Source organism: Phanerochaete carnosa (genome assembly GCF_000300595.1).
Source record: "Phanerochaete carnosa HHB-10118-sp unplaced genomic scaffold PHACAscaffold_1, whole genome shotgun sequence".
Taxonomy (NCBI): Eukaryota; Fungi; Basidiomycota; class Agaricomycetes; order Polyporales; family Phanerochaetaceae; genus Phanerochaete; species Phanerochaete carnosa.
Window position 1 is genome coordinate 3,793,271 of NW_006767628.1, and position 20,438 is coordinate 3,813,708.

At 53.9% G+C, this 20,438-nt stretch overlaps 5 protein-coding genes across 5 annotated transcripts in view; 4 read left to right on the forward strand and 1 right to left on the reverse strand.

Moving 5' to 3' along the window:
- The window catches only part of PHACADRAFT_168730 (uncharacterized protein), a gene marked incomplete at its 5' end in the record, with an annotated part of 7,091 nt that extends 6,909 nt beyond the window's left edge, over positions 1 to 182 (reverse strand). Inside the window, one exon of the mRNA XM_007390660.1 lies at positions 28 to 182. Coding sequence (XP_007390722.1) covers positions 28 to 182 — 155 coding nt within the window. The remainder of the gene's footprint in view (positions 1 to 27) is intronic.
- A 507-nt stretch (positions 183 to 689) lies between these two features.
- PHACADRAFT_180430 (uncharacterized protein) lies at positions 690 to 2,029 on the forward strand. The gene is made up of 5 exons (XM_007390661.1): positions 690 to 921; positions 947 to 1,224; positions 1,274 to 1,369; positions 1,422 to 1,791; positions 1,846 to 2,029. The coding sequence occupies exons 1-5, from the start codon at positions 738 to 740 to the stop codon at positions 1,905 to 1,907; spliced, it is 990 nt and encodes a 329-aa protein (XP_007390723.1). The 5' UTR covers positions 690 to 737; the 3' UTR covers positions 1,908 to 2,029.
- A 110-nt stretch (positions 2,030 to 2,139) lies between these two features.
- PHACADRAFT_180431 (uncharacterized protein) lies at positions 2,140 to 8,754 on the forward strand. Its single transcript, XM_007390662.1, has 19 exons — positions 2,140 to 2,540; positions 2,594 to 2,645; positions 2,685 to 3,456; positions 3,510 to 4,804; positions 4,857 to 5,161; positions 5,210 to 5,570; positions 5,622 to 5,695; positions 5,745 to 5,939; positions 5,994 to 6,057; positions 6,108 to 6,222; positions 6,273 to 6,438; positions 6,495 to 6,560; positions 6,616 to 6,792; positions 6,845 to 6,923; positions 6,983 to 7,144; positions 7,197 to 7,474; positions 7,523 to 7,963; positions 8,015 to 8,496; positions 8,552 to 8,754. The coding sequence occupies exons 1-19, from the start codon at positions 2,196 to 2,198 to the stop codon at positions 8,658 to 8,660; spliced, it is 5,538 nt and encodes a 1,845-aa protein (XP_007390724.1). The 5' UTR covers positions 2,140 to 2,195; the 3' UTR covers positions 8,661 to 8,754.
- Positions 8,755 to 9,083: 329 nt separating this feature from the next.
- On the forward strand, positions 9,084 to 10,835 carry PHACADRAFT_247810 (uncharacterized protein). Its single transcript, XM_007390663.1, has 5 exons — positions 9,084 to 9,375; positions 9,427 to 9,543; positions 9,595 to 10,045; positions 10,105 to 10,203; positions 10,264 to 10,835. The coding sequence occupies exons 1-5, from the start codon at positions 9,145 to 9,147 to the stop codon at positions 10,269 to 10,271; spliced, it is 906 nt and encodes a 301-aa protein (XP_007390725.1). The 5' UTR covers positions 9,084 to 9,144; the 3' UTR covers positions 10,272 to 10,835.
- A 4,066-nt stretch (positions 10,836 to 14,901) lies between these two features.
- Positions 14,902 to 19,950, forward strand: PHACADRAFT_247815 (uncharacterized protein). Its single transcript, XM_007390664.1, has 8 exons — positions 14,902 to 15,874; positions 15,922 to 16,249; positions 16,315 to 16,529; positions 16,583 to 17,397; positions 17,451 to 18,644; positions 18,701 to 18,962; positions 19,030 to 19,600; positions 19,683 to 19,950. The coding sequence occupies exons 2-7, from the start codon at positions 16,213 to 16,215 to the stop codon at positions 19,216 to 19,218; spliced, it is 2,712 nt and encodes a 903-aa protein (XP_007390726.1). The 5' UTR covers positions 14,902 to 15,874; positions 15,922 to 16,212; the 3' UTR covers positions 19,219 to 19,600; positions 19,683 to 19,950.
- Positions 19,951 to 20,438: the final 488 nt, after the last annotated feature.

Here is a 20,438-nt window from a genome sequence, read left to right on the forward strand (position 1 = left end):
GGTGTTGCACTAGATGAACCGGGTAGCGGTGTGATTCGGCTACTAGGCGTCGTTGGGCGTGAGTGAGGCCTGCTTATCTGCAGGGGCCGAGTCGTGTTTGGCGGGGTCGGTCCATCGTCATGAAAATTACCGTTCGGCGTCTGCGGGCGTCGCGCAGTGGGATAGGGAGGAACGCGAGACATATGGTCGCCGTTAAATAACAAGCCCCGCGGTCGCGGAGTGTCACGGTGAGCTCGAGGCTCGAGGGCGGTACGCACTGCCAAATCGACCTCTTCCCGAAATGATTAGCGCCGGTACGACGCGCCTTCGTTCGAGTTACGAGAGGGTGACCCGTGCTACGCACGGGCAGAGCGAATTGAGAAAAGAGATTGAGAGAAGAATTCAGAAGAGAAATGAGAGAAATCGAATGAGAAATGAGAGAAATCGAATGAGAAATGAGAGAAATCGAATGAGAAATGAGAGAAATCGAATGAGAAATGAGAGAAATCGAATGAGAAATGAGAGGAACGCGCCGCCCGCCGCCAACCTTCGGTTGGCTGGGCGTGCAGCGCCCCTGTGAGAGGCGCCTCGTGAGAGGGGCCAATGAGAGTGCCTCTTTGTCTCGGGGATTTGACGCCCGAGATGTTTTATTATATTAGATATTAGATATTAGATAGATAGATATATTAGATATTAGATGTTCGTTCGTTCGTTCGTGTCTTCACCTTGGGATCGCAGCCACTCTCTTCAAAACACAAATGGAGAGCGTCCAGCTACCTGTATGTTTGGAGCCATGTGGTGTTGAGTTTGTCGGAGAGCCATCTACAGAGCCAGTCAACTATCACAGTGCTCTGTTCAGACATCGCCGATTCCCATCCACGGCTCATGTCCTGTGGTGGCCGAGTCAGAGCGGCAGCAAAACATGCATAATATTTATTCCCGGTAGGCTTCTGCTACAACTGAGTAGCAGGTGCTGATCAATTTAGTACAGGTAATCCTGGGCTGCTAGCTTGGTACACACCCTTTCTGGCCGCAATCCACGAGAAGTCAGAGAGACGGCTAAATATCCTCGCTCATGCTTTCGTTGGTCATACCCCCGGGATTGAAGCAGATAATACGGAATATTCTGCTGTTTCATTGTCCGCGCAAGTGGAGCACGCGCTGGAATTTACTGACGCCGTCAAGCGCGAGTACGATCGTGTTGTGGTAGTGGGACACAGCGTGGGATCTTGGGTCGTAACTCAAGTATGGCGATCGGACTGCCATGCACACTCTCCTCATCTCACTGTTGCAGGTCTTGAAGCATAGAGAGAACAGTGTGGATGCAGCTTTTCTCCTCTTCCCCACTATCTGCCACATGAAAAACACGCCTAACGGCCGCCGACTATCGGTGTGTATCTCAAGCCATGCATATGATTTCTACGAATATAACATTTGCCCAGGGCCTCTTTGTGCCGCCGTTCCCGCGAACCATAGCATGGTTCTCAAGGCTAAGCCATGCTATACCCGACCGTGTGGTGGCCTTCCTGTACAGTGACTGGCCATTTGCCCAACGGACAGTGTTGCGCCGCCTCATCAGCTCCCCTGCCGTTGTGTACAACTGCTTGACCATGGCTCATGAGGAGATGAAGGCCATTACGACCCTCGACGAAGGTCTGCTCCAGCGGAATAAGGAGCGGCTTCACGTGTACTTTGCGGAAGGCGATGGCTGGGTCGGGGGACAGAAAGAGAAGGTCCTTCGCGCTCTCGACGGTGAAGAGACGGTCAAGGTGGCGCATGGAACTGCAGACATACCACACGCATTCTGCATCAGTCAGTATACTTTCTTTATATAAATTTGTATACTTGGCTTATCCTTCTGCTCAGACCATGGGGAAACGCTGGCGCGGCAATGCAGTGAATGGCTTTCGGAGGGAGGTTTTCTTTAGGGCAGCCAATATTCTCAGTTTCCGTGTGGCTATTGAATAGATGTGTGGTAACATATCTCGTGAACCCTGTCGCTCTTGGGGCTCACGGGCGTATAATACGGGAACACTAAGGAAGTTGCCAGAGTGCTGCCGTGACAACGAGCGTCTGATCATCGGCAACTGCCGCGGCGCACGCGGCTGCAATATTGCAGCGGAGGACGCGACTTTCATTTTCTCTGTCATACCGCGTCGTTCGCGCGCAACCCATGCCCGAACCGCGTCCACGTCGCCCAAGAACATCATAGAGTCATGTCAGATGACGCTCAAGAAGTAGAACTTATGTTTGCGCCTCCATCCCACGACCAGTCGGACGTGGAGATGATCCCACTGGCCGCCTCCCGCTCACAGTCAGAAGAGACTTCTGCGGAGCTCTCACGACTCACGTCACTATCTCTAGCCGAAAGGAAAGCGAGAGCTTATGTCGAAGTTCTGACTCTGTCCCCTGAAGAGAAGGCCAAGTATTCAGGCCTCGCAGAGCTCCCCGTAGCCCCCGACGAGTTCCCTGAAGAGGATATGGAATGCATCATCGGAGAGTACGAAGCTCCCAATGGCCTGCAATACTTTGTACGAATGTTTGGTGGCGCTGCCCACAAAGTGAGTCATTTTTTGCCCTGTTCGCTACCCCGCAAACAATATTGTGTGACAAGTTCTCCGCGCGTCGTTTCGCCAAAGAGCATCCTAAACTAGTGGAAGAATATGGTCTGTCACTACTCTCTCAGTGTTCTATAATACCAACAGAATGCGTGTCTTCAGAGCGGAACAAGGAGGAAGGGACACAGGAGCCGTTCGACCCGTCGGCGAGTTACGTTCATCCGGATTCGCGGGTCAAGTTGACCTTGAAAGTCGTACCAAAAACCAAGCGCTTTAGCATTCATGCCTCTGAGTCGGAAGATGAACTTGCTGCTAGTATTGTCCATTCAACATCTCCAGAGACCGAAGACGACGCGTTCATCGACGATGAAGAAGACGACATCTCTGTGCGACGGTCTACCCGTACGGTGACCGTCGCCAAGTCAAGCAACAAGAAGCAGGCCACTCTACCGTTTAGCCCCAAGAAGACCAGGTCGCGGAAAATTATCTCGCTTGTTGATGAAGATGATGAAGATGATGATGAGTCCCCAAATCCCTGGCCGACAAACAAAGGTCTTCGTCGGTCTACGCGCTCCGCGAAGCGAGCCCGCGAGAATTTGGACGATCAAGATTTCATCGATGACTCTGAATACGCCCCTCGGACCAAATCTCATCAATCCAAGAAGAAGGCACTTCCAAAGAAGCCGAATCGGGGCCTTGGTATCTTGCATAACAGCCCTCACGCATTCGCCGAAGAGCCTGGGACCACAGCTCATCGCAGGAAATGCGAGAAGTGCCGCCGGGAGCCCACTCACAAGCTGCTCACCAAACCAAAAGGCAGAAAGCGCAGGGGTAGGAAGGCCGAGGACGACTTCGAGGACGACGAGGACGACGAGGACGACGAGGACCGCATCACATCCCTCGGCGGTTGGGTTAGATGGTATGTTGTTCCCCAGATTGGACCTGGAGTTCACAATAATTAGTGGCTCCTAGTTTGAGATGTCCTGTCGTCGCACACTGGGGCTGTCTTGCGAAGACCCAGCGAGACGAGATCTTGAAAGCTATCTACGAGAAGGACAAGTCCGAGTGGGAGCGAGACGCGACTGCTTTCCCGGAGCCTGTCAAACGTATCAGGCTGGAACCTCATGAAACAACCGAGTTCATTTGCGGCTCCTGTATGAAGGGCGGTATCTGTATGGCTTGCAAGGAACCCGCGCTGGAGGTCGGTGGGATCCGTGTTTCCATCGGCGGTGCCCAAGCTGCCCGGGTCACTCCAACCCCAGCTGTTGACGGTGACGTAGTCATGATAGACCTGACTACCGACGAAGATGCCGTTCCACCTGCGGAAGGGAGTAACGCAAAGCCTCCTCCTGATACGACCGACCAACTTCTCTTCCGGTGTTTGACTTGCAAAAGACTGGCGCACTATGATCATCTACCGCTGTCCCGCTACGCGGATCCCAACGAGATTTACACGGTGGTCGAGATCGCGGAATACTACCAGTCTAACACTGATTGGCAATGCGCGGATTGCGTGTCGTTCACATATACCGTCGAACACGTCCTTGCGTGGCGCCCCTTCCCCGAGAATGCGAAGGAATTACTGCTTTCCCTAGGCGAGCTCCCGAACTACAAGTCAGCGCTACCACGCGAGTACCTCGTCAAGTGGGTCGACCGTAGCTTTAAGCGGGTACAGTGGGTACCGCACATGTGGCTCCTCGCGACATATCCCGCCAAGCTCAAGAATTTCCTCGCAAAGGGACCTAGCATTCCTCTTCTACCTGAACCTGTTGCGGATGATGTTGTGGCGTCCATGGACCTAGACCAAGGCCCTGCTTTTGCGCATGACGAAGAGGAAATTGTCGATGACTCTGAGGGTCGCGCGAAGAAGGATGAAGACGATCTCCCCCACGTTCTGGAGCCCGTTCCGGACGCCGAGAGGAAAATCCCGCCTGGTTGGAAGACAGTTGATCGTGTTTTAGACGTCTTGCTGTGGCTAAGGAAATCGCGCGTTAAGAGACCTCCTAGGGGCAGGAAGCCTGCACAACGTGCAGTGGTTGGCGACGACGAGGACAGTGACAGACAAGACAATGGCTCCGACGAGAACTTCGACGAAGAAACCGTGCAAGAGCGCAACCTCGCTTATGACGAAGGAGAGCAGCCCAGCGCTCGGGCGGTCGAGACCATCGAGAGCTTTGAGCGACGGGAAAAGAGGCGGATGACTGTAGGTGACGTTAGCCTCATAGCGTGGGGCTTCTTCAAGTGGACTAGTCTCGGTTACGAGGATTGTAGGTTTTGTGTGTGCTCTCACCTTGCTACAATCTCACATATCCCTTACAGCGACCTGGGAGTCGCCGCCACGTAAAGGAGAGGCAGGATGGCCGGCATTCGAGACATCATTCGAACGCTTCCTCTCTGCCAGGGAAGTCATCGTTCCGGTGTTATCCAAAGACGACCAGAAGACATTTGACGGTCGTCCGAAGGATAAATTTATGCGGAACTATACCTTCACTCCTGAATTCCAACCAGAGCTAGGGCAGGGTTCTGGGCTCAAGCTGATGCCATTTCAAGTTGAGGGCGTAAATTGGTTGTGTAACAACTGGTGGAACCTCCAGCACTGCATTCTTGCCGATGAGATGGGCTTGGTGAGTCATCCCGTTGCGCCAAAACACACACTCTTACATCGTCTCCAGGGAAAAACTGTGCAAATAGCGACATTCCTCGGGCAAATCATCAAAGGTTTTGACAAACTTCCTTTCTCAGCATATCCCGCCCTTGTTGTTGTCCCTAACTCTACTATCACTAACTGGATTCGCGAGCTCGAACGGTGGGCCCCGAACTTACGTGTTGTCCCCTTCTACGGCGATTCCAAGGCTCGCGAAATTATCCGCCAGTATGAACTTTACCACCCCGCCGCTCAGGCGAAGACGACCGGCGCGAAATTCCATGTTCTCGTTACCACTTATGAGACATTCACTAACGCGAGGGATATCGGCACGCTCTTCAAGGCTATGCCTCGTTGGGAGGTATTGGTCGTGGACGAGGGTCAACGGCGTAAGTATCTCACAGAGCACTCTTCGTGCTTGAACTCACCTCTTCACTCAGTCAAGAGTGACAGCAGTCTGCTCTTCAAGAAGCTCAAGGAGCTCAATACTATCCATCGCATAATTCTTACCGGAGTAAGTTTTTATATTTATCCCCCTTTGAATTAAGATCCAATTGCTTCAGACACCATTAAATAACAACATCCGAGAGTTGTTCAATTTGATGAACTTCCTAAATCCGCTGGAGTGGAACAATCTGGAGACACTCTCCAAGGAGCATGAAGAGCTGACTGAAGAGAAGGTTCGGGAGCTGCACACACGACTGCGTCCGTACTTCCTGCGTCGCATCAAATCTGAAGTGCTTCAGCTGCCACCGAAGGTGAGCCTTGCCCCTCTAAGCTGCCTGGCCTACGGGTGACGGGATCCGCCGCAGAACGAAGTCATCGTGCCTGTTAGTATGGCACCACTTCAGAAAGAGGTCTATCGGTCCCTCCTCAGTACGTACTTCGCATCAAAAGATTGCATGCATGGATTCACACTATCGCAGGTCAGAACGTAGACGTACTGCGGAGCATCGCACTCAACGTGGCCACTGGAGGATCAAGAATCAATGCTGCAGTGAAGAAGTCCAACATGAACAACATCCTCATGCAGCTTCGGAAGTGAGCAGCCAATATGATCTAAACATAGCAATCACAAACGCTTTCACCAGGTGTTTACAGCATCCTTATCTTGTGTCGGCCGATATTGAGCCCCCCGGCCTTTCGTCGAAGGAGGTTCATGAGAGGCTCATCGGTGCAAGCGCAAAGCTCATCATGCTCAAGATGATGCTCCCGAAGCTCAAAGCTCGTGGGCACCGCGTTCTTCTTTTTAGTCAGGTGCGCCAAGTTCTCGACATCTGTCCGAATACCATGGTGTAACTTGCCCGTCGTAGTTCTCCATTGCACTCAATGTGGTCGAGGACTTCCTGGTCGGTGAAGGGATCAAGTATCTCCGCCTAGTATGTAGTGGCTGGTTTGATCAACGGCCGGCCAGCACTGACTGATACCCCATAGGACGGCAGTACTAAACAGGCCGAACGCCAGAAGGATATGGACGAGTTCAACAAGCCAGACTCTGACATATTCATCTATATTCTCAGTACACGTGCGGGCGGTGTGGGTATCAACTTGACGACAGCAGACACTGTTATCATCTTTGACCCCGATTTCAACCCGCACCAAGATCTCCAGGTCTGTTCTACTATGTATACGTGAAGTCATTTGATGTTTATCGAGGATACAGGCTATTGCTCGTGCGCACAGATACGGGCAACAGAAGACTTGCCTTGTCTTCAAATTCATGGTCAAAGACTCCGCTGAAGGTACGTGTACCACTCCCTACATTTCCATAAGTGCTTATATCCCCCTCCCCCTCCTCAAGAGCGTATCATGCAGACCGGAAAGAAGAAGCTTGTCCTAGACCATCTTATTGTACAGAAAATGGACGACAAAGACTCAGAAGAAGACGTTAAGTCTATCCTGATGTTCGGTGCACAGACGCTGTTTGAGGATAGCGAGACTCAATCATCCCGGGACATCCACTGTAGGCGTCACTTTACCATCCATGGCATGTTCGTCCTGATTCTTTGTCGTAGATTCCGACCATGACATCCAGCAGCTGATCGAGAAGACAGAGAAGGAAGGTGAACAGCAAGAGCCGGCTGCGGGAGAGAACGCGTCATTTTCCTTTGCCAAGGTTTGGGAGGCAGAGAAGAATGGCTTTCAAAATTTGGAAGACGCTGCGGAAGAGCAGGCGCAGGAAGATGCTTGGGCTCAGACTCTGGCTCGTATCGTGGAGGAACAAGCCAAAGAACGGGCGCAAGAAGAGACAGGTCGTGGAGTGCGACGGCGTGCGGCAGCTGTGTTCCCGCAGGTACGCCGCCTCAATCGAAAGCTAGTTGACTGCTCACCTTCGTCACAGCAAATGCTTGATTTACCGGATACTCCGACCAAAGGGAAGGGCAAAGGCAAGAAGGGCAAAGGCAAGCAGAAGGCTACCAAGTCCGATGACGACGACGCGTTCAATCTGTCAGAAATTGACGACTCAGACGGACTAAGTACTGCCTCTGGAGCAGCGTCTGACGATCTCGACATCAGCCTTGCCGATCAGCTCGCCAAACAGAAGCAGAACAAGAAGAAGTCTCGTCATACCGACCCAGTGCAAGGCAGTCATGCTTCTTCGTCTGCGCCGTTATCTCCCATTCATAACCGGCTTTCACTTGGAGATGTCGATCCCTCGTGCGGATTGTGTGGCCTCGAACATCAGAACGGACCCTGCTTCATGACCGAGAGCTCAGAGAACCTGGCTGAGTACCGACGAATCCTCATGACTGTGGACAGCGGTGAGTCCATAGAAGATCGGGTATGTGCTCTCATCCGGTCTTGCAATTTCTCAGCTAACTGTGCTCTCAAGCGTGCCGCCATAGCGGTTATAGATGAGACATTAGCGCAACGTGGGAAGATGAAGCTCCTTATTGGTCAACCTCTCCATCCTGTCGAGGGGAGCCCAAATAATCCTCCTGCGCCTCGTCCTCCGCAGGCATTCCGCACTGGTGCACAGCCTGCCCCGGCTAATAGCACTGCATTCAGGCCGGTGCCTATACCACCGAAGCCTCGTCCGGTCGTCAACAGTGGCTCGAATGTGCCCGGTATGGCACTGAGCGGTAAGGCGATTGCCAGCAAGCCGCCGCAGCCCCGTCCCGTCGTCGCTGGGTCATCAAACAGCTCTACAGGAGCAGGTAGACGGCCGCCTTCTCCACATGCCGCTGAGCCTCCCCGAAAGAAGGTCAAAGAGGGCTCAAGCTCAGGTTCAAACCCCACGTTTTGCGTGGTGTGTGGCACGGTCCCAATGCATGCTCTCCTCCAATGCCCTGCGGTGCTCGAAGGGCCTGAAAGGTATCAACGAGTGTGCTCTCTCATTGCCTTTACATGTCGCTCACGCTCCGACCAGGATCCAGAGGGAAATCCGAAGGCTGCACAAGGACCCGTCAAGATCAGGGACCGTTGAAGTTCTTCAAAAGATTCTTCAGAAACAAATGGCTAATCGCAACCGTTCATAATGTTCGGAGAGAGTCTATACTACGGCAATGTCTTCGTTATATTCATTACTATCTAGTACTATCAAGAGGATTTAAAATAAAATAAAATTGTCGCATCGGAATGTTGGTCACTCGGGCGCTAATCTCATTCTGAATTTATGGCAGAGCGCCGCGTGGAGTGTGCCGGGCAGAACTTGTCATGAACGCTCAAGTCACCGCGCAGCGTCCGGTATAGATATAAATTGGCAGCTCTCCCTGCCAATTTCCCTCAGCATACCCCGCGCATTTTAATGGTCAAGGCACAAGTAAAGGATCTTAGCATGCAATCTGACTCATACCACTGGAATTCGTCTTCCCCAGGTGCGCATATCTTGCATCTCGGTGCCGGTTTTCTTTCGTTGAACGGGCACGTGGCACGCTAGGTTCCGTAAAGCCTTCACAGCCCTTTTCGCAGTCTCCAACCCCTCCCACTTTGAAACGACATCGCTCGCCATCGTCCTCGACTATGGGAAGCCCAGCGCCTGCCCAGTATCCACCGCTTCCCCAGCTCAATGGAAACGTTATCCTCGACGTTTTCACTCATAGGTCTCTCATCTTTCCCGGCGCGCCCCTCGACCAAGACTCCGAGTACGGCGGCGGCGAAAGGCTCGCTGTGCTCGGAGAGAAGGCGGCGGAGGTTGCCGTCACTGAGACCTTGTTCAGGAAGAGGCCGATGTTGAAGGGCGTCGACATTGAGGTGTGTGACTCTAGTACCTAACCTCAGACAATCCTTGAAATTGGTTTTTAGAAACAAAGGAAAGATATTTTGATGCCCAAGAACGTACAGACATGGACTACCGTGTACAAGCTGCGCGACAAGCTGCGGTGCAGTCCTGAAGCAGTTCCAGGCCTGAACGACCCAGACGTTCGTATCGTCCTATATGATTCTACAGAGATGCTCACGGGTCTCTTATAGGAAATGGCTCTGCTCTTCAATACCTACGTTGGCGCGGTATACGCTACCCTCGGCATGTTGGTCGTCCAGAACTGGATCGGTTGTCTCGTGGACCCTGATTATGTCCCGTCTTCACAACTTGATATGGACATGGATCTACTGCACAACGCTAAGAAACTCAAGATCGAGCCCCCCCAGCAACAGCAGTCTCCTTTCAACGCTACATTCAGTGCCATGCCGGAGCCGATGATGCCCCCTCCGCCTCAACCTCCGCCGCCTGCTGGCCCTCCTCCTCCCCTACCTAGCATGCCCAGTGCGCTCGGCATTTCTAACCCTCTCGCACCGGCTCAGCCTCAAACCGCCTTTCTGCCTCTCTTCAACCAGACTGCGAATCAGCGGAGAATGTTTGTGGAGTACCCCGCAGCATTCTCCGGTCCTGCGCATGCTGGTAAATGGACCGTCAAGTGTGTAGGTGAGTGGCCTGGAGCAATAAGGATGTCGTCTCGGACGGTTGTTGACCTCTCATCTCAGTCAATGGTATAGAGAAGGGGACTGGTTCCGGAGCCAGCAAGCAGCTTGCTAAGGAAGAAGCTGCCAGGCAGGCATATTTCGCTATGGGCTGGGCTCCGCGTAAGTCATGCGACTTCACTACATAACCGAAACCATTTTTGATATCTTCACTCTGTCCAGGCTCGTAACATCACTATTGCATGGATTATTGGAATTGGATGCCATACTACCCATGTAAGCTAGCTGCACTGGCGGTTATCATTGCAGCCCAGGCTGTAGTGGGGATCATCAGGCCAATGAGTCAGCTTGCGATCTCGTGAATGGCTCGATGGCTAGATTACAATGGTAATTCCGCCTCCAATGAGCGGTAAATGAGCGTGAGGCCCTCGCCTCCCTTGGCAATGCTCCAGGAGAATGCCAGCGTGCAGGGAAGGGTCTCACTTTCACTTACGGAATGTTGGGCAGGGCTCTCCGAGCTGGGACTGGCGGTGTCTACTGTCCATTACTGGCGTGATTCGGATGAGCACGGAGCCCTGCGACGTGAGAGGATCGAATCGTCGCAGCGCTACCTTTCACTTTGCGATCCTGATAAATCTCTTGGTGTCGTGATGTTACATCATCTTATGTGAGTGTCGCTAATACTCGAGCACCATCCCATAAACTCCTCGCATGATTTCGCTGTACTCGTCAATTGCAATCAGGGAATCCTCTGCATGCTTCCCATCTTCCCATACTGCGGCCTTTTTTTTAAAATGTACAATTCTTATCCACCAAGGCGGACGTCAGGCTGTTCTATTCTCGCCTCCGGTTGACGTCGTGACTCCGGACGACATGGCCGGCCCCGAAAGAAGGGCAGCTGACTTCTGGCGTGCGGCTCTCGAGATGAGGACGGTATAACTGGCCATTTCATCCCAGCGGCGTGTAGAGTATGCCGTTATCGAGCACAGCGTCATATCCGTTCCCACTCGCATCCGCGATTCAAGCCCCCTGTTCAAATCGCATCGCCACTGTCCTGTTCGGCATGCCCCCCTCAAGATCCTGACCCGAAGCGGTCGCCTCGAAGATACAACAAGCCCGGGCCCCGAAGGAACTGTGCATGCGTCAGGTGATTCAATAAGAAAGCTGCTCGCCGATGCGCAGTAGCGATGGCGGGAAGGCCTGAGCCCTGACGAAATAAAATGCTTTCAGGAGCATACGCGCATTGAGTCCATGTTCTTTCTGCACGGCTTGGTTGATCCGTGCATATTAGCATGCGGCGGCGTTGGTGGATTTCCTGCTACGTATCATGAATGGACCCTTGAAGTAGGGACTTGCTTTGGACTGTTCGATGCACTGCCTCAGTTGCCAGTCGGTGATTCATCCCTCCAGGACAGGGAAGCCGCACACCTCTATCAAAGATACGAAGGTCCTGAATGTTGCCTGCGCCGACATTTGCATCGCCCCATAGTTGTATCTGGCTGATGCCCAGCGGATAAAGTCCCGGCTGTACATATGAGATTCCACGGAAGTACGGTATAACCAGAATCAAGCGCCACGTACCGTTTGTGGCGCCTTCACAAGGATGCTATGAATGAAATCCTCGCTGGCCAAGCATGTACGCTTACGTTTCCAATGCAAGCTGTGTTGCAGTGAGTCTCAGATGGACTTACCGGTGACGCAGTATCTTTCCGTCATGAAATCGAACGGGAGTTGCTCGTACACAAAGATTTTAGTAAACATAGAGATGCTATGGTAGATGGCGAATATAGCATGCTAGAAATGCCGCTCAATGCTACCTTATTGACTGAGATTTTTAAGCGACTAAATGATGTTTCGCACTACGTAACTTTCCTCGGAGATTATACCCATATCTGGGCAGACCAGTTGTCAACGACAACCTGCTGTGGCGTGTCAGCAACTTGAATGACTCTGTCATAGGTGTCACAATCCACACAAAACCATTGTAGTCTTCCGCCGGGTCTGCGCCGTATTTGTTTTTCCCAATTGGCATCTTGTCTAGTAGCCATGACAGCAGACTTGATGCATGATAGTCTGCGGATAAGGCAGGAGTACGTACATTTGTGCAACCATGGTATGACTAGGGATTCCGAATATGCGGGTAAACGCACCGCTCTGAGTCACAGATGGCCGGATAGTTACTTTTCCAATGAGACTCCTCAGTCGGAATAATTACAGGCGCTATTAGAGTCGAAGGGCTATCTCAGTCAACAAGGCAAGCTCGGGCCCCTTCCGCTGAGCGATGACTAAAGCGTGTCCGGGCTGTTCGCATCTTGTGGTACCATGCGACATGCCCGTGCGACCGCCACCAATCGATTTAATCTCCGGATTGATCTCTAGAAAGCTGGAAATGCCGACTGTGGAGTACTGCGGTGGTTGGGTGCGAATACTACTGCGACGCCACGCCATGTAGGACTCTTGGAGGTCGTCGAACACCGCCCTCATGGTTCGTTCACAAATGGCATTCAGCCAGCTAGGACCTGATCGTCAGGACGTGGGAGAAAGTTTGCATAGGCATTTGTGTGGCTCATAAAGCTGATGTCATCAGAGTGCTGAACTATAGCATGCTGCAGGGATTCAGCGTTCTGAGTCACGGCCCCGACTGATCGGTCGCTATTCCGATACCTCGGAGAACACTTGCACTCGATGCAAAAGTCTTTCACATTAAATCAGAGGACATATGCACACACACACTTCAGGAACGCCATCGGATGACAGTGTCTTCCGACATCTGTACGCCATAAGGGACCGCATCTGTATGCATGCGAACATCGGCGGACATGATGTCGCAGCACTGCATTGGCCGGTGTGGCTGGCCTTGTATTATTGAGCCGGGAAAACGGCCGTTGGCCTGCAAAAGACCTTGTAGCACTGTGCATGTTCCCCAGGAGGTGCCATTTGCGCCACAGCTGGTGATGCGCACGCCATTGGCGTAGCGATTATCTAGCATCCCTTGAGGCTAGTCGATGAGATATTTGCCGGCGCCACTCTGGTCATCGGCTTCACACCCATTCTCCCATTCACTGAACTCTCGCAGGGATCTCTGCCACGGATGTCCATGGGTTGTTTCCACACGTCCGCCAAAAATCTCCAAGCACCGGTACCACCATGCACATCGTCATACAAGGGTTATAATCGTCTCACGCTGTCACCGACTATGAATGATACTTTCGCGAGCGGAGTCCTTACGACTGGATATGAACCATATCCTAATCCTTCTGGCCATGAGTCTCCAGTGGAATGTACACGGGGACCAACGGTGCCAACGGCGTCCGGTCGATATGAATTCCCACTCGGACAGCACCAATGGCTAAGAGAAAGAAGAGATGGCTTAGTGGATGCACCATGTCTCATACACAGATGTTCTCGCATGTTTTTCAGAGTCGCCATCGTGAGAGCAGACATCCTGACACCCATACCGCTACCAACACACCGTCCGATACTAGGACTTGAGAGGGAATTGGCTGAATCTTAGCGGCATTGACCGAGGAGAACAGCACACCGCTCACAGCAAGAGGGCCAGAAGGCGTGATGGCTACTAGCAAAACGACCCGTACTCTGATGTAACCTTCGGTAAGCGGAGAACGGTTTTCGTATGGAAAATGAGTGCGTCCTGACCCCAAACCGTGGAGACCGCTGGTCCCTGATGGTCTCGCCCGGCCGCACGACTCGATAGAGCCTCCGAGGACAAGCTGCAAAGTCTTCGGGTCCCATAGCTGCGAATGCCGAAACGAAGTGAACTACCGTCGTCTCATAACATTAACCCCTTGCACTTGCAGCAGGGCACACTGTGCAGCATGCGCCCAGTAATACAGATACATCGATTCTTCAAGAGTGTATTGCGACGATGCACATCACGTAGATCGTCACGTGGACTTCTCGGAAAGCTGTCTTATAGCCTGAAGATGGATTGACTACATCCGTCGTCTGAGCCTGTGGCGACTCACTAGCGAGCGACCGGCCTGCATATCTGATGTTTCATTATCACAGCCTCCTGGCTATGTATTCCGCACCGTGCGTCGCATGTCCACACACCGGAGATATGTTCTAAACTTCCTGAGAAGATCAGCTAGCATGTCGACGAGAAGTGTCATGGAAAATGACACGACATTGTATGACACTACGTAAATTGGACTGAGATCTACGCCATCTATGAATAGGTTGAGCGGTGGGAATTATCGTAAGGGGTCTACCTTGGCTAGACTTACGATAAACGATTGGTCGGGTATTATGATGTGCTAGCAGTACGCTGGACCTTATGCCTCATGCCTGAGCGCTGAGCTCTCGAAAGCAAGGCCGAAGGTTGCGCAATATAGACATGTGGATATCTGGAAGTACAGCGGAAAGCACGGGCTTTGAGCGCAGGTTGTGGGTCATGAGTAATCCTGGAACGGGCAGGTTAGTCAGTCAGGTCGGAGACTCTTCCTCGTCCACATTTCCGGCGGTAGCAGGGTGTTTCAGGCCCGTACACGATGGAATAGGCTGGTGTCTGGTGCACCTAAGTAAACTAGTGTGTCATTGGTTGACTACGCGGTTGGCTTTACGAGTAAGCCGCGAGAGCGGACCCCAGTCAACGTCGATTACTCAGCCGGGGCTATCCTAGGTGATCCGTACCCCGGGGACTCTGTTGATTTGTCACGTGGAACATCGCAATAGTTTTGCTTACGCGCTCCGAGAGCAGAACCTCTTCAAATCGTTAGGGCCTCCCGAAACCACCGACACTCCCTTCTCCTCCGCGACGACTATAACGTCCTCAAAGGCGTTGTTATCACTCTTTCCGTCGTCTGTAACATCCTTCTCCTCCTCCATGTCCGACATGATGCAGCCGCCATCGTCAAACCAGCCGTTACCTTTTCCGCCTCCTCTACATTCTCAATCCAATCCTATAGATCTCACTGGCGACGACGACAATGATAACGACTGTTACACGCGATGCGATAGAAAGGCAAAACGAATGTGCTCCGAGAGCCGTGCTTTCAATGCTGCCCACGATGTCGCTCACAGTCTCGGACACCTGCGTGTCCAACCTCATCACTCTGGCCTATCCCCCGCCATGTCCTCCTCTTCTCTACAGCCAGAATCACATCCCCCATCGTACTCTATGTCGAGGTCTGGTTCATTGATGAACTCTCCCCCTCAGCCTGCTGATACTACATTACGACCTGCGTTTATGGGACCTTCCAATTCCTCCGCTTTCTTCCCCAGAACCCCTGCTGTTCAGATAGTGCCTACTGCACTCGCTGCTCCTCAGGCTCAGCTTGGTTCTCAGCCGCATCGGACAGCACAGGACCGAGTATCACAAGAGCCACAGCCATCCCAAGGGCAACTGCCGACTGCCCCCCGCCAGGTGATAGATCTTACCAGTTCGCCGTCACCGCCCCCAACAGCACGGCAATCTTCTCAACAAATCATGCAGATGGCACAACCCTCAAACCCTCCGCCACAGCCGTCGTTACCGGACGAGCTACCTCCAAAGACTCCCGTCTGCATTGGACAGTTAACCGTGACCGCGCTCGTCCTTTATCCCGTTCCATACCTTCAACCCCAATGCGGGCCTAATTCTGCGGAAGCGGAATGGGCGCCGGTTCGCATGAATTACGAGCATAACGCTTCGAAACCTGAGAACCGTGATACCATTCACATTCGGACGCCGAACATGAGCAGGCCCGATGGTCAGGTCATACCAGGCGAGAACTTTGGTGTGGTCGAGCAGAAGGTTGCCAACTACCTGGGCCCTATGCTGGGGAAGGGACTGATACGACTAGATGGGAAAGTCCGCAGAGGCCCTCCAAACGTACATTTCTTTCCATCTGTAAAGTGTCTCAGCTGACGACATACCAGTTACCCATACTGCCGCTATCGCTTCTGGTATTCACACCGAAAGGTAACATCATTGTGGTGGCCAATTATCTCCACTCCCGCGGTTTATTCTTGGACCACCCGTCTTTGCCGTCAGATGTCCAGCGTTTGCGCACTCAGTATTATCACAACCCTCATAATCCCCCTCCGGGCGGCCATAGACAAGCCCTTCTCAGTTACCCAGGAAATGCTGGTGGCAGTGTAGGACGGTTAGACAGGATGGGGAAGAGTGTGGAGGTGCAGAGAAGTCAAGTGGATGAGCTATTCAAGAGTATGAAGGACGGAGAAGAGTTGCCGGAGACCGACCCTCGTACGTGGTTTAACTCAAATGCTCGCGGTTCGGTGACACTGTTGCTGACTAATTTGGCTCACCAGCCCCGGAGATAGCTACGAAGCTCTATCCGCACCAGAAGAAGGCTCTCACCTTCTTGCTTGAGCGCGAATGCGAGCGGCCCGGAGCGACGAGCAGCTCCCTCTGGCAGGAACGGTACAATCCCATCAGCAAAGAACGCTCATGGCATCATCTCATCACGCAGAAGGAGCTCTTTGAAGAGCCACCGCCAACCAAGGGTGCTATCTTGGCAGACGATGTACGTATGGCTAGTCTGTTTGGTGTATTCATGCTTAACGACGTCATGTCTAGATGGGTTTGGGGAAAACCATATCCTGTGTGGCTCTCATTGCTGCTACGCTGAAGTCGGCATGGAATTTCGCGGCCACGCCACTGGACCCACCTCAGCCGCCCGAATCCGCCCTGAATCCCGAGCATTTTTCCGGTAGCGTTTGGGGTATGCCCCTACCTGCGGTCGAACCAACTTCCGGGAAGGGTAAAGCGAAGGCGGCGAAACAGAACGACAAGCTGGAGGCAGAATACACGCGCATGTGTCGGTTGAAGACCAGGTCGCGTGCGACCCTTATCGTGTGCCCCCTTTCCACGGTTGCTAACTGGGAAGAGCAGTTCCGAGAGCATTGGCGTGGTGAAGTGGAAGTTGTGGGAGGTTCTGGGGGAATTTGCTCGACGACGGCGGCACCCGCTGTGCCTCCAGCACCGTCTCCTTCCCAGCCCTCTACTTCTTGTCTGCCCGAAGCTAAGGCGGTCGCTCCTCGTGTACGCGAGGGCAAGCCACTCCGCGTCTACGTCTACCATGGTAACGCCAGGAAGCCGGATCCCACCTTCTTAGCGGACTTTGACGCGGTTATTACGACGTATTCAACGCTCGCCGTGGAATATTCCAAACAGGCGAAGAGCTCAGAGTGTGCTGATGAAGACGATGAAGAAGGCAGCAGTGGTGAGGGCTGTGTCGAGACCGACGAGCGAGGCAACCAGATTATCAAGCTGCCGAAGCCTAAAAAAGCCGTAGTGAAAAAGAGGAAGAAGACCGCTTGCGGGAGCGCCGTGGAAGCGAGCAGTCCTCTGCAGAGCGTCTATTGGTTAAGGGTAGTGCTTGACGAGGCTCAGTAAGCACCGCTGCCCTGGTTTTTACGCTCGAGTTCGCTGACAACCTTTGCAGCTCGATCAAGGAAGTCAGCACGGTCGCGTGTCGCGCCTGCTGCGATTTGATCGCCGACCGTCGTCTCTGCTTGACCGGTACTCCAGTCCAGAACAAGCTTGATGACGTCTACGCGCTGCTCAAATTCCTGCGCCTGGAGCCCTTTGACGAGAAGGCAGTCTGGACGGAGTACATTGGCAGCCCTGTAAAGTACGGGCAGGTCCTTGGGGTTGCACGATTGCAAAGCATCATGCGGTGTGTAACCCTCCGCCGGACGAAGGAGTCCAAGGCCGAGAACGGCCAGAAGATCCTCGATCTACCGCCACGTCGTGATGAACTCAGGTTCCTCAAGTTCGACGAGCATGAGCAATCAATCTACGATCAGTTCTTCAACGAATCCAAGGCCGAATTCAAAGAGCTGTCGAATAAGAATGAGGTCATGAAGAACTACGTCGGTATCCTGCAGAAGATCCTCCGTCTGCGCCAGATCTGCGACCACTACGAGCTCGTCATGAACAAGGGTCTCGGTCTCGTCGGCGATCTTCAGTCTGGCGAGGCTCCGAACTGGGAGGAACTCACCAAGGTCATCAGCAAGGAGGGCATCGACATGAACCGTGCGGCAGCGGTGTTCTCACTCCTTCGCGAAGCTGGTACAGCCCAGTGCGTCGACTGCGGGTACGAATTAGGCATCCCGTCCGAGGACGCAGAGGACGCTTGCGGGTCCTGTGACAGCGAGCCAGCGAGGCGGGGGCGCAAGCCAAAGACCGCGGCAGCGTCGCGCGCATCCACGCGTCAGAACAGTCCCTCCAACGTTGCGCACGCGATCATCACCCGCTGCCAGCACCTCTTCTGCGTGGGCTGTTTCCGCAATTCGTGCAGCCCGGGCTGGCCGAACGTGCAGCCGGACACGAAGCGATCCTGCGCGGTGTGTCAGGCGCCGCTCGCTCCGAACGACGCGGTTGGCTTCGTGCCGACCGCGCTCGCGGACGGGCTCGCGAAGAAGAAGCCGGCGAAACGTGTGCAGCGGCAGAAGGGCGTCGCGACGTTCGACAACCTGGTGATGTCGACCAAGATACGTGCGCTCCTCGCGGACCTCATACAGTCCTCGAGGGGGAACCCGCACTCGGCGAACTACGACCCGACCTCGGTCGACGTCCAGATGGTGGACAGTGAAGGCAACAACATTGACGATGGCGGCGTCAAGACTGTGGTCTTGTAAGTCGTGCTCTTCTTCACTCTCGCAGCTCTGGCGGCTGAAAACCTTTTGGCAGTTCGCAATGGACGTCGATGCTGGACAAGATCGAGGACGCGCTCGAGGCTGCGAACATCAAGTACGACCGCCTCGACGGTACGATGAAGCGCGAGGAGCGCACACGCGCAATGGAGGCCCTGAAGCACGACCCCGCCTGCGAGGTCCTGCTCGTGTCGCTCAAGGCTGGAGGTGTCGGACTCAACCTCACGGCAGCCCAACGGGTGTACCTCATGGACCCGTATTGGAATCCTGCAGTGGAGAACCAGGCCGTCGACCGTATCGTAAGTTTCCTCCCGCCGCACTGTATCCTCCGCTTTTTTACTGGTTGCTGACGATCACCGCGTGCAGCATCGACTTGGCCAGACTCGCCCGGTCACGACCGTCAAGCTGATCATCGAAAAGTCGATCGAGGACCGGCTGCTCGCCGTGCAGCGGAAGAAGACCGAGCTGGCGAACATGACGCTGAGCCAGAACTACAGCAAGGCCGAGATCCTTCAGCGGCGCATGGAGGAGCTCAACCAGCTCTTCGGCGGCTAAGCCACTCATTTTTGTCTGTCGTGTTCGTTTTACTTTTCACTTGGGATGTCTCTATATCTTGCTTTGCACCATGTAGCTATTCGATCTGCTCTGCTCTCTTAGATTAAACGAGGACTATCGTAACGTTATTACTCTGTGTAATATATCTGTCGTATAGTACTGAGTACAGGGGAAACCAGTCCGAGGCCTGAGGTTAGAAAGCGAAGTAGGCCGCGTTCTTGCGGCGCCCGAGCGCGTACACGAGGATCTGCGCGACGAAGAGGCCGATCGTGACCCCGGACGCGACCTGGATCATGCGCAGCCCGAGCTGGAACGTGTCAGAGTACTGCTCGGCCGCGGTTCGGTAGTTGGAGATGAGGCCGCCGCCGCTGCCGATGGCCGACTGTCCGAACGTGCCCGGTTGGTGAGCACACATCTGCATGTCAGGATCTCGATGACTAATGATGGTAGCGAGCCGTACGCACCGGGACGAGGAAGAGGACGCCGGTGATCATGGACGTGAAGGCCGTGCCGCCGCCGAGGCGCGACCAGATGTTGCCGCAAAGGCCGATGACGACGGCGCCGGCGGCGGAGATGACGGAGAGGTGGTCCGAGACGTAGAGCGTGACGGCCTTGGTCGTCGCGTACGCGGCGCACGCGAAGGCGACCATGACCGGGAGCTGCATGCTGCGCACGCGCTGCAGGTTCGCGAGCGAGGAGCACGTCGCGTACACCGGCACGAGGAAGAGGAGCGTCCACCACGGGAACGGCTGGCGGTACCACGGCCAGGACGGGTCGCGATAGCAGCCTGGCAAAACGGAAAACGCGCGCGTGAGCGTGTGCCCGTCGTTCGGGGAGAGAGCGGTGTGATAACGGGGACCGACCTCTGATGAGGAACTCGTTCGAGCTCGTCGTGTCCAGGAACCCGAAACTTCCGGGCAGGTCCGTGACCTCCGCGGACATGTTCTTGCTGAGAAAGCTGCCGTGCAGGAAGAGCGACTCTTCTGCCGCAGTCCGGGCGAGGTTGTGGCGTCCGTACTTGCTGATAGCGAGGTACAAGTCCGAGCCGAAGCTGAGCCCGAAGCCCTGTCAGGGAAGGTAAGCCACCGAAGGCCGAGGCAGATCATGTGCACTCGCCAAGAATAACGTGTAGATAAACGCATACACCATACGCAGAGAACCGCACATAATATTGCGTGATGTCAGCTCCAGGGCGCTGACCACTGTGCGAAGGTTAGCAG